General features: G+C 37.9%; 1 protein-coding gene across 1 annotated transcript; it reads left to right on the top strand.

Moving 5' to 3' along the window:
- Positions 1-3,548: 3,548 nt before the first annotated feature.
- LOC145685482 (zinc finger MYM-type protein 1-like) lies at positions 3,549-4,739 on the top strand. Its single transcript, XM_081757880.1, has one exon. The coding sequence runs from the start codon at positions 3,549-3,551 to the stop codon at positions 4,737-4,739; it is 1,191 nt and encodes a 396-aa protein (XP_081614006.1).
- Positions 4,740-12,888: the final 8,149 nt, after the last annotated feature.

Here is a 12,888-nt window from a genome sequence, read left to right as displayed (position 1 = left end):
GTGCTTGGCAGACGAGCTGGCGACAGCTCGAGACAAAAATCTTCAATCCCCTGTAACTGCAAACTGGTGACAGCAGTCAAAAATACCTTTCCATTACTAGCGGTACCCACCCTGCTAGCGGAGTTGTCAATTTTATAACTTGACCTTGTTTCCTGCGCATAAATTCCATTTGTGGAGGGCACTTATGCTTTCTGTTTCCACCACTTGACCTTCTATGTTCTGTGTTATTCCAAACTGATGTTATAAAGAGGATTGATGGACATAGTACCAATGTAAACTTTTTTTAAAAAAAATCTTCGAAGATATGATAATAAACTTACTGTAGTGTTTTCACTTGAGGGTGGTATCGAGACCGAAAGTAGTCTCGATCTCGATCTCGTCTCGAATTTGAGACCGAGCCGTGCTTTTCGAAATCGAGATGACACCGAAACTGTCTCAGTCTCGTCTTGATACCATTCTGCGGATGGTATGAAGACGGAAAATAGATTTGGTCTCGTCTCGAATTTGGAACCGAGACGTGCTTTACGAAATCGAGACGAGACCGAAACTACTCAGTCTCGTCTCGATACCATCTTTAGTGTTATCTATGACATACATAATATACTGTAGTTATATGTATTGTCTGTATACTGTAGTGCGTATGTGTGGAGAAAATGTATTCGAATAATAAAATTTGGATCCCGGTTAACACGAATTTTTTTTAACACGAACTCCTGATTTTTCAATCCCTTGGAATTCGTGTTAACGAGGGTTTACTGTATATAGGTGTATTTTAGGGGACTTCCGGGCTTGATCCGCCCCCAAATTTTATGTTTATTCAAATAAGATATCGTAAAGTGAATGAAATATCTTGTAGAATGTTTACATTTTCAAGAATGAAGTTAGCAAAGCTCCCCGAAATATATATATGAATAATTTTCATTTTGGACGTGTGGTTTTAAGTATTCAACTGTGTTCACATTTCTCATTTTTAGCGTTTTCGTATATGAATTATGGACATGGCTAGTAAATGGGACAGGGATTTGAAAAGTGATAGTTTGTCTGATAATGTGTTTCCAACCACTTCACAGTGGAAATTTATATTTATAAAAAGTTTTCATATATTTAAAAAAAAAAAAGGAAGAATAACTTTAACGTTCCGCACGGAGGTTCGAACCGTCGCCATTCGCTTCAGAAATATGAATAGCAGTACTAAACCCGCTTGACCACAGACGCAACTTGCAAGAGCTTGTATTATAATATTGATAATAGCATCGCTCGAGCACAAATTTCTACTTGGATGTTTAAATATCCATTTTCTGTCGTTTTCAGCAATTTCCGCTTAAGATAATGGTTGATTTTGCATATTGGAACTGTGCATGAGGTATGAAATCAATATTAATTTTAAAAAAAAGTAGTTTGATTTTGTTTTTCATTTTCACATCGCTCGGATGACAGTACGATTTGTAGCTAGTGTCTATATAAAGAACGGCGGGAACATGCAATTCCCTGTGTATAGATCTCAGGCCCGTAGCTAGGAGGGGGCGAGGGGGGCTGAGCCCCCCCTGTGGCTACCTTCAGCTCCCCCTGAAACTTTCACCAGTGTTTCAAATGCTTCTATATAAAGAAACGAGCAATGCATGGAAACATTGTTTTTGTTTTTTCGTATTCAGACTTTGGCCACAAACTAAAGTTATGTTGTTGTTGTTGTTGATTTTAGTTTAGCGTCCCGTTCAGCAGCGAGGCTATATGAGACGTGGACCTACTGATTAACGTGGAATCCGAACCACATGAGCTCCCGCCGGGAATCGAACCCTAAAGTTATGTGAAATACTTTGTCGGAAGCAACATTTCATTTATTTTGCCAACTACACTCCTTCAGTACTTTTATAAAAATAAACCAGAATAAACCAGATGGTTTTGTCTTCTTATTCTGTTTCAACCCGATAGCAGTTGGTATACAAAGAACGCCGTTGTCAGGCCTGGTGGCTTGGGCCATAAATAAGTCATCTTCGAATTCAAGGAGGAAGGTTAGGGATAGAGAGTTGCTGTTGTGAAATGAGTTGGGGGGGGGGGGAGAAGCCACCAAACGAAAAGAGAATGAAACTAAATGTTTTGTCTTTTTCCCCGTCTCGCCAATTTTCATCGGCGTACAACAGAGGTTTGAAAATATAGATTTTTCATGGCAGTACATTAAATCTTCTTTTACGATCCACAAGTACTTTCGTATGTAGGGTCAGTATAGTAGGCGGAGTGGCTGTTTTATTGCCCCTTCTACTGCCTCTCTTGGTGCCAGTCGGTAGCCACCAGACTTTCTTCGACATCAATAGATAACATTTGTTCATACGCGTAGTTCGTGTGCGTGCGCTAGAGAAGTCAATGTTCCGCAGTGGTGGGTGTTTGTGCTTTAGTGCCGCTCGGAGATACGCATAAGTTTGTGTCTTGGTGGAAGCTGTTTGAGTTTTCAGTGCATTAATCACTAATGACTTTTATAGTAATTAAGCGTCTGTTTTAACTGATTGCGTGCGCATCGTGATGTGTTTTGCGTTCTTTCTGCAAGCACAGTGAGTTTTTTTTTTAATTAAGATTTCAGTATAAAAATGGATAAATCTATAATACGTACGAAAGTCACTAGTGACCCCGTTGTTTCCGTTCCATCATCAGCGAATGACAAAAACAAGAATATCAGTACTATACCACAAGATATTTCAAAACCGGGGGAAAATATTAAACAAATAAAACTGGAATCTTATCCTCGGAATAAAGACGGACGATGCTTTCAAACGGAATGGTTTCAGAGGTTTACGTGGTTGGAATATTGGTAATCCCGGGATGCTGCGTTTTGTTACGCATGCAGACACTTTCAACCTTATGGATGTAAAGAAGTAGCCTTTACATCTAAAGGTTTTAGTAACTGGAAGGCCGCTCTTGACAAATCAAAAGCAGGTTTAATAAAACATGATGCAACAACCACACATATCGTTGCGATGAATATGTGGGCAGAGAAACAAAAGCGCACAGCTGTAAGGAAACCAGTGTCACTTTTAGTAAATCAAAGTGTACTTGAAAAAATCAGTATTATGTAAAGAGCATCGCGGAAATTATTCAGTTCCTAGCTGTGAATGAATTACCAATGAGGGGGACTTATAATGTTGAAGAACACAAGGAACAGAGCCTCTTCCGAAATATGTTTCAATATACACTAAGAAAGGACGAGAACTGGCCGATTGTTACAAACAAATTCCTCAAAATGCTTCCTATTTATCTCCGGAAATCCAGAATGATATAATTCAAATGATGACAGATACTGTTCGAGAAAATATTGTTGATGACATTAACAGTGCAGATGTGCCATGGTTCACTCTATTGGAGGATGGAACACGTGACAAAACAATCGAGAAGATGTGGGTATCGGTATTCGATATGTGAAGGACGGAAAAGTTCGTGAGTCTATTTTAAGCATAGAAACTCTGCCATCTCTTAGTGCCGATCTCACACTTAATGTTCTTCGGGACTATGGTTTAGATTGCACAAGACTCTTGAGCCAGTGTTACGATGGGGCTTCTGTGATGAGCGGGAAGAAGGATGGAGTGCAAGCAATAATACAGCATCGACTAGGACGTGATATTCCTTACATACATTGTTTCAATCACAGATTGCATTTAGTAGTAATTAAATGTGTGAACGATATTCCTCTTGTCAAACAACATTTTGATCAGTGTGTCATGCTTTATACTTTCCTTAAAAGAAGTAAAATTGCTACTTTGTATGAAGGTCGGAATCTTGCTCGTCTTTTAGAACACCGTTGGTCAGGACGTTTACGGGTAATGCAAATAATTCGCGAGAATTATATGGAAATATTGGAGGTGCTAAAATTGGTCAAGAACGGGAATTTTAATGGGGATGAATTAGTAGAAAGTACTGGACTTATTCTGACTGTTGGGAAATTGCAGTTCCGATTTTGTTTGTTATTGATGAAAAAAATACTTGAAATTCTTCATCCTGTTGATAAAATTCTCCAGTCGCATGAAGCAAGTTTAAGTACCGCACGAAAACTGGTTGATACTGCTGTGGAAACATTGAACAATATTCGAAATGATGAAACGTTTCGAGATATTGTAGGTGAAGCAAATCGCATGATAGAAGATACCCACATTGAAGAAGCTTGTCAACGCCCTTCAAGAAAAAGAAAAATAAGTACGTCACTACAGGATTTTGTTGTAGCAGAAACAACTGGTGTAGGGAATACAGAAGTTGAGTGTTTGCGACAGGTGTTCTACGAGTCAACTGATTTAGTTCTTATAGAAATTAACAGACGATTCCACAGTAACAATGCTTTGTTGGACGCAGTTACTTCAGCAGAAAATCTCAAGCTTCCGAAAACAGACTACTTATCTTCATTAGGAATTACCATACCGTCTAAAGAAGAACTTGCTGTTGCAAAGGCGTATGTTCGCAAATGTAATTCTTCTGACGCCTTCAGTGAAATCTATAGGGTTAAAATGGCTTATGAAGATACTTATGCTCTACTTGGTTCTATCCGAACATTTGCATGCAGTACCGCGTTATGTGAATCTTCGTTTTCTGTGTTGACCCGCATAAATAGCCCAGAAAGACTTTCCATGAGTCAGAAACGATTGGCCAACCTGGTGTTTCTTGCGTTTGAAAAGAAACGAACTGCAAACATAGACATCATGAAAGTTCTGCAGAAGTTCAACGCAATGAAGAATAGGCGATTGCAGCTTTTTAAAGTCAAGTAAGTAGACGCATTTTCTTTTCTTTTCTTTTTCTTTTTCTTTTTCTTTTTTTTTTAAGAATCTTGAGTTTTACGGGCCACGGTTATGCCGAATAGGCTAAAGGGGACGGTGATGATGAGAATAAATGAATGAGCTAGTGGAATGAAGAAAGTGGAAGGAAACGGGAGAACCCGAGAAAACCACGCACACGGTGTTTGTCCACCACAAACTTCACTTGGCGTGAGCAGTACCATCATTTCAGATTTTGCTTGGGGGGAGGGCAAGACCTCTTGATATATGTAAAATTTCGCGTTTTTCACTGATTACTACTAGTCCATTGATAACATCTATATAAATCTCAAACTCAGGGGACGGCAATTGCCCCTCCCTGCCCTCCCCAAAGAACGCCCCTGGGCGCGATCTGGGATCGAACCAGCGTGAACGCTCTAACACTGAGCCACTGTTGTCTCCCTCCCTATTGCTTTATTCATAAGAAAAATAAATTGATGAATCAGCTATACATTCATTATTTGTTATTGGCTTTGATCATTTAACTAAAATTTTAAACTTTTACACACACAGTACAGAATTATAGAGGAGTACGGATTGTCCAAATTGTAACTATAGTATAGCTTATTCATCTATTTTATTTCTGTATTAATTCCTTTATATGAATGCTTTATATCTTACTTCAAACAATTACATATCATTGTTTATTAATTTTTCAATGTAATTCAATTTATACAAACTCTTAGAGTTACTTTTTCTCCAAATTTGTTCTCCACTTTTTCTCCAAATAAGAACTAAATGAAAAAAAATGCATTTAATATGTAGTGAAAAGATTCTGAAATACGCAGTGTCCAAATTACTAGGGGAATGATGGAGAAATTCCTCTCTGTTAAGCTGGATGTCTCATATAAATTTTGAATTTCCTCATGATAATTTTCAAATGTTCACTTTATTCCCCTTGTAAAATGTTCTTTAATTCACACATTGGAAATACGGATCTATAAATGTAAAATAGATGGGAGTATGGGAATATTTTTAAATAGCAAGATGGTCATCTGATATACAGTACATAATGCATTATACAGTATGTTTCACATTACTGACCCATGGTGGAAAGACTACAAGGTGGTTGCATGCGCATGTCGCCTGGAGCGCTGTCGTGGCTGTGACGTCATCTGGTTTGCAAGAGACAACGGGAAAAAGAGCTGCTTTAAGTGACAAGTGGAAATTCTTTGTTCTTTTAAATGATATCAAGAATGCCTAACTGTGCACTGTTCGACTGTAGTAACTATTACAGAAAAACTAAGGGAACTAATATAAAATACTTTAGATTTCCTCAAAAATAGGGGGAATGTCTCCAGAAATGGATTTTAGCATGCAGGCGACAGGACAAAATAAACCTAAAATATGGTAAGTTTTACATAAAAGTAATAAATAAATGCAATGTTAAATGAAATTATAAAAAAGCGATTTCATTATGTAGTTTCTTTTTAGTATTAATAGTATGTAATAATAGTATATAGGGCTACAGCAGCTTGTATTGATTCTGCATACAAAAATCCAATAGTACGATTTAAAAAGACGAACTTTGAAGCAAGATTCGGATTCGAAATCATGAGGGAGGGGAACCGACAGAGATTATCATTTCTATCATAATTCCTTTTACATAAGATATTGAGACAAAATTTTCCCCACAGAGGCAGACATGTAACTCGAGAAGGGAGGCACGATGATCTAGGAGGCTTACCTCCCTCGAGTTACGCAAATGGAGAGCATTGAACGCATTAAAGTAGTTCAGGTCCCATTTCATTCTGGAGGTCTGCATTCCCTGTTGCCTCGGTGCTAAAACGGGACGTTGCACTTCAAATTAACTAACAAATGGAAGGTTCGTAATAACGATTAACGGTTACAAAGTTATATAACAATGTATTAGATCAAGAGAATAAAGTATCCACCTACCATGTCAGGCCGACATTGTCGGGACATTTTTACACTCAGATTTTGAAATTTTCGTTCATTTTAATCATAACTTTGGATAATTACATATACATATTTAGTCCCCCCCCCCCAGAATTAAAAAAAAAATAAGAATGACTGCAGTAAATTTAAAAATATGGTAGATTCTCAACCAATCAAGGAAGCACGGTGGCTCAGTGGCAGAAGGCTCACCTCTGATGCAAGGGATACTGGTCCGCTTCTCGGTCAAGTGAGTTTGTGGTGGACAACATCGTGTCCGTGAGTTTCTCGGGGGTACTCCCGTATTCTCATTCCACCAAATTCCACATAATCATTCATTTGCATTTATCTTTTGTCTTCTTTAGTCCACGGGACAGAAAAGAGAAAACGTATCAAGAAAATTAAGAAAATTATATAATTTTATGGTTTATATGTTTTCTAGTCTAGCTGTAACACCCCTACATTGTCTTCACCTACGCCTAGTACTTTGTTTCTTGCTTGAAATAGTCATGTTGCAATTTCTTTGTTTGAGGTGTTTTGTATATACATATTTATTTCTATATATTTTAGAACACAATAGTATATGTAACGTTTTATTTCGTACAAGTGTTTAATAATACAGTTTGTCATGGTGTAAATTTTGACACTAATATTCAGAGAACTGTCAGTTTCACCAAACCTCTTCCTTAAATACAAATTCTATAAATAAGCGATCAGCGACTTCAAATAAGATTTTTTTTATATAAATCAAAAATAAAAACGATGTTTAAAATATTTAATACGTGCGTCCCTGCTCAATAAAGTTTTTAAGCTCCCCTGAGATTCTGACGAAACTTACGTGGGAGCAACCTCTTAAAAAAAAACTGTTCAAGCATAACGAAAATATACGTACGTGCATTTCTGTTTACGAAAACCATGAATTCTCCCTTGAGATATTCTCAAAATTTATATGGGTCATCAGTAAAGAATTCTCTTTCAAGCAAAATAATAATAATAGTAAATCAAAACCGATCAATGTGTTACGAAAATATACTTGAGCATACATAAATATATAATAATGAAGTGCATTAACGACACACTGTGTTATATATAGATTATTCAGGCCTATACATACTCGAGTGTATTACTTCAGATGTTTAAAAAAGAAAAGAAAGAAAGAAAGAAAAAGCAGAAAATGTAGTGAGTAATATTGGCTTGTTCAAGCTTCAAAGTTGTTTAATAAATTTATGAACTGATATTGCTGTTTCTTTTGCTATTGTAAATATCTTGCTTTGAATTCGCTTAGCTTAAGTATTGATTACATTACGTTTATATGATTATTGTTTGTACTAAAATTTTTACTTCGTTGAAGATCACTATAAATAGAAGAGAAGTTTGTGTGTAAGATACCAGCGAGCAAGCGCTTGTTAAAAGTTCATCTGACTCTCGCTGGTCACGTCTGCGACCAAAATGACGTCATGCGCCAGAGCGACAAGAATGTAGCACTACATTGCATCCACCTTGTAGTCTTTCCACCATGTACTGATCTTTAATTATTTTCTGTGTAGTTTTCGATTATTTCTACTCTGAATTCTTGTTTGGGAATACAATGATCGTAATTTAACCTTTAAACGCCAAAGGACGCATCTGCTGCGTTGGACTTTAAACCTTAATAACTCAGCCCCTAATTAAGCTAGGAAGATAATTTTGGTATCAAAGTCTTCGTGAAAGATGAAGCTTGTCGCCGATATGCATTGTATGTATGTGGGGAGTACCACGGCGGAGACGAGAAAGGTAAATTTCGTGTTTTTTTTTTCGTTAATTTTTGGGGGGGCATTCTCCATTGGGGGTACTGTCATAAAAATTTCACGCTAATACCCTGCAAAAGTACTTGTTACTTATATGAGGGAAGTAGGAAAGGGACAAGGTTGGCCAAGTTTTTAAGTATCATTTTTTTTTAACGTAAATTACATTTATTTTCTGGACTTCCATATAAGACGAGATATTTTTTCACTGAATTGGTCTAGAAGCATAACTCTTGTTGCCTCGTGGCAACCTGTGTTCCATAACATATCCAACGGTGTTTCAATCATGATTAGAGGGTTCACCAGGGCCGCCAACGCGAATTTCTGTAACAGCCCGTCGAAAATTATATACAGGGCGCCTTATAGATTTTTTTCTGAATTTTTCTCTCGCTTTGCATTGCAGCAATTGCTACCATTTTTAAAAATACTATTATAATAATTGTATTGTATATACATCATCATCGTTTTGTCAGCATTGGGTGTCTGTATGGGTTGCAAGGGCACCCCAAGTTCTAATTTTTTCGTATTTTAAAAATGTTTTATGAACTTTCTTCTTCTACGATTAGGGTGGGAATTCCACAAGTGATACCTCGTTGGAATCAGTGTTCCGTAAGCTTTCCAACGAGCTATACATAAGGGGGAATTTGTAATTAGGGGGTCCCCTAGGTCCCCAGCGTGAGAGCCTACGATTTCGTTCAAATTCTTGCCAAGTGCATAAAGGTTAAATAGCAACAATAGATATGAAAACGTGGAGTCAGGTTGGGCCCCCCAGAAGTGTTCTCGCCCCCCCCCCCTGCTTTCGAGTTCTGGCTACGGGCCTGATATATCTGCGGGAATTTTGACGGATCTAGGCTCACTTTTTCGGACTTCGAAAAACAAACTCGGTTGTTTATCATCGCGACCACTGATTCACCCTCGCGGTCGACCTAGCTTTCGCCCTTACAAAACTGTTTGTGACGTATAACTGCCCAGCGTTCAGTGTGGCTCCATGGATGAGTGAGTAGAGTCGTTGCTTAGTAATCAGAAGGTTCCTGGTTCGAGTCCTGCTCAGAGCAGTCCATTTTTTCCATTATTTGTTTCCCATATCTGAAGATGTTTCTCCCCCTCCGTAATCATCTGATGCTCTCAACTGAGTTCTTCACTTGAATTCAACAATTGGTAGTGGGATGCTCTCAGGTTTGGGCGAGCTTTTACATGTCTACTTACCAAATCAAAATTTTCGACAAAATATGGATGCTATCCGATCATTTTGTCTCAAATTCTAAATTTGTGCATGTGACTGTATCTCTGTTTCATCATATTTGCATCTCTCGTTTTCCAAGGTCATCAGCTATGACATAAGATGGCTTGGGAGCAAAGATTGAAATCATAAAAGTGTTATACCAATGGGCTCACTCTCACTAAGCATTTGATTAAATGTATGTTTTCATACTGCTGGAGGGGGGGGGTATCCGCTCTTCCTACCCTCCTGAAGTGACAAAATATTTATTCAGACTCTGCAAAGTCATTTCAGATCAAACGACAGAAAGAGTGTTCATTCCAACAGCAACAGGATTGGACTTCAATTTTTTGTTTCAATTTATCTCCACAAATAGAACAAATATCAAGTAATATGTTTGCCATAAGAAGTAGATTCATTTCATTTGGAGAAATGATGCTGTAGACGATAGTGGGAATTTCGCCCAAGTGTACGGGAATTTTCAGTGCCTGGCGTTTATGCCACCCTCCTTCTTTTAAAGTTAATTCGGTTGCAATACTTCCCGGCAAATGCTTCGGACTCAAGTGGTGGAGCACTTTAACCGTAAACCTCCATATGGCTGTACCATCCAGAAGTGTCCCCCGCTGTACAATTTATGGAGAAAACAATCCGTTGAGGAAATGAACTGAATTTGTTGTTCGTCGATTACAGGAATAAAAGTAGTGGAGCAGTTGGTTCTCTAAATAAACTAAATACACAAATTTTAGCTTTAATTGTGCAATAAATTTCATCATGCAATTAAATTTAAACTTTATTTCTTTTAATCGAACAATTATCATTGTTTTGTTCGAGGATTATTTAAAGTCTGAGCTAACGAGACCTCTCACTACTGTTATATTCATCCAGTTGTATTTTGTTTTTAATTTTCCCCACTCAACACGCTCCCACTGCTTCGTCTAGGGGCGGCGATTCGGGGGGGGGGGGCAAGAGAGGGCAGTTGCCCCTCCACTTTTTTGAAGTGACCCCGTAATGTATATAGTTTCATTTGGAAATGTAAAGTTTTTGTTTCCTGGTTCATAGAAAAAATGGTGCCATATAATATTTGTCGTTGCGTGAGTACACATTGGTTATTTGTCTTCCCGTAGAGTTAAGAAAGCTACAGGAACATATAATGCCTTGCCCCCCATTTTTAACGTCCAATCGCCGCCACTGGCTTCGTCATACAGTTGTTTCTGTTCCATGGGAATGAAATATTGATTATAGACTTCCACCATTATTACGGTCTCTTAATCTTTTTGGGAACTATGTGGATTGATTGAAATATTATTTATATATTTTTAAAAAGTTTATAATAAACGTTGCCTCTTATTCTTTAATGGAAGTTTCTAAAGACTAGATATCCCTAGTTCCGGTTAGCGATGTGCGTAAACGGATTTCAAATTAAAGTGATTTGCGTAAACTCATGATATACCTATCATAGTCTGGATTCTGGAGGTTTCCCACCCCAGTTTTTAACTTCTAGATCCACACACTAAGAGAAATCTATTCTTAAGACAGTGAATGTACATCAGAAATACCTTTCTCTCTCCCTTTTGCTATATGTGGTCCTATTACCGGTCTACAGAGAGATGAACGGATGGATTCGCTCTGCAAAATTTGAATGGAGTAAGTATGTAGAACAGACAAAGAATGGACAATTATGCTGGTATTAGCATGGAACTAGCTACCTTCATCTCTACGTAGCGCAGGCCAAAGAAGCACTCTGTAGGAAAAGAGAACAGAAACATCAAGAAATGTGTCCGTTGGACGTTCGAAAACGATTTGTTAAGCCGCTGGTATGGAATGTGGAGCTTTACTGATCACAGACGTGGACATTGAGAAAAGCTGAAATATCCCAGCTGAAAGCCTTTGAAATGTGGTGTTGGCTACAAATATTTTGGACCGAAAGGGGAAAAAATTAAGACGTACCAAAGGAAGCTAATGAAGGACGACAGATCATGAAAATAATAGAAAAAGATGAAATAGCATGCTTGGCCATCCTATTCGGCATTCTGGTTGGATCACCGTGCTGATAGAGGGAAAGAAGAAGGAAGACCAAGGATAGAATATTTAGATGCAGATACGAAGAAAAGACCTTATCAAAGTATAAAACAGCTCTCCCAACGGAGAGAAAAGTTTTAAAATTTCCATGTTTCTCACCAACCTGTAGTTGAGATGAGAGAGAAGAACATCTTTACATAGTAAAAAATTGCTGTGTCAATTTAATACAATAGCTAAGTGTTACCCGAATGGTGTTATAACACAAACCTGTCGTTCCTTCAACTCCCTCGCACAGTGCAGTGAAGCGTCACAGTGGTAGTAATTAAATGGACCACTTAACATGGCACGGAGTCTTTTTAGTAACACATCATTGGGTATTGTTTTATATACAGTGGCCAACACTACTTTAAAAAAAAATTGCCATTACTCTTATGAAGGACAAAAGTGTGGCATAAATTATTCATAAATGGTTACGAGGAACGTAATACAGTCGGCGACGGGGAGAAACATGGTGCAGATAGAAGGAATATTGTACACATCAGTGTAGGAATTTTTGGAAGCTTTGTTTCACCACCCATATCATCATGTTCGCTATGCTATTTTTTTTAAATATCTGCTACGTACAAAGCATTCTACCAATCGTCTTAGCCATTATAGCAGGTGGAAATCATCCAGGTCTTCTGGCTGCAGTTTCTATATTTTCCGCCCTCTCTACGAAAGAAGAGAAGCGCAAGTGTTATAAGGACGCCTTTGCAACATCTAACGCCAACCATCAGCGATTAGACGAAAATACAATTGATGATAACAGTATCTACATCTCCACCTCTTAAAAATCATCCTGATGATATTTACATAGCCAGATCAAACGACAATTCTCGCCTCATGATAGTTGATGGCACTCAACAATTTCCACACAAATCACATATTAAAGTTCACAGCTTTCTACTCCAGGGTTATGATCCGAAGTTCCTGAATACCAAACTTCTACTACAGCAACTACTTTAATACAGACCACGGTTTGAAACAACACAAATTGTCGAAAGTCAAAACTCTTACATTGTTAAATCGCCACTACCGAAGTTTGCAGCAACAATTCGAGATTTGAGTTTTGAGATTTTCAGCAAAACAGCGATATAGTTTTGAGATTTTCAGCAAAACAGCGACATAGATTTGAGATTTTCAGCGA

Source organism: Thermobia domestica, chromosome 5 (genome assembly GCF_964235325.1).
Source record: "Thermobia domestica chromosome 5, izTheDome1.hap1.1, whole genome shotgun sequence".
Lineage (NCBI taxonomy): Eukaryota > Metazoa > Arthropoda > Insecta > Zygentoma > Lepismatidae > Thermobia > Thermobia domestica.
This window is presented reverse-complemented; position numbering and strand designations above follow the sequence as displayed.

Excerpts from the sequence above, each read along its gene's own strand:
- LOC145685482 (XM_081757880.1), top strand. The coding sequence starts at position 3,549 with ATGAGCGGGAAGAAGGATGGAGTGCAAGCAATAATACAGCATCGACTA.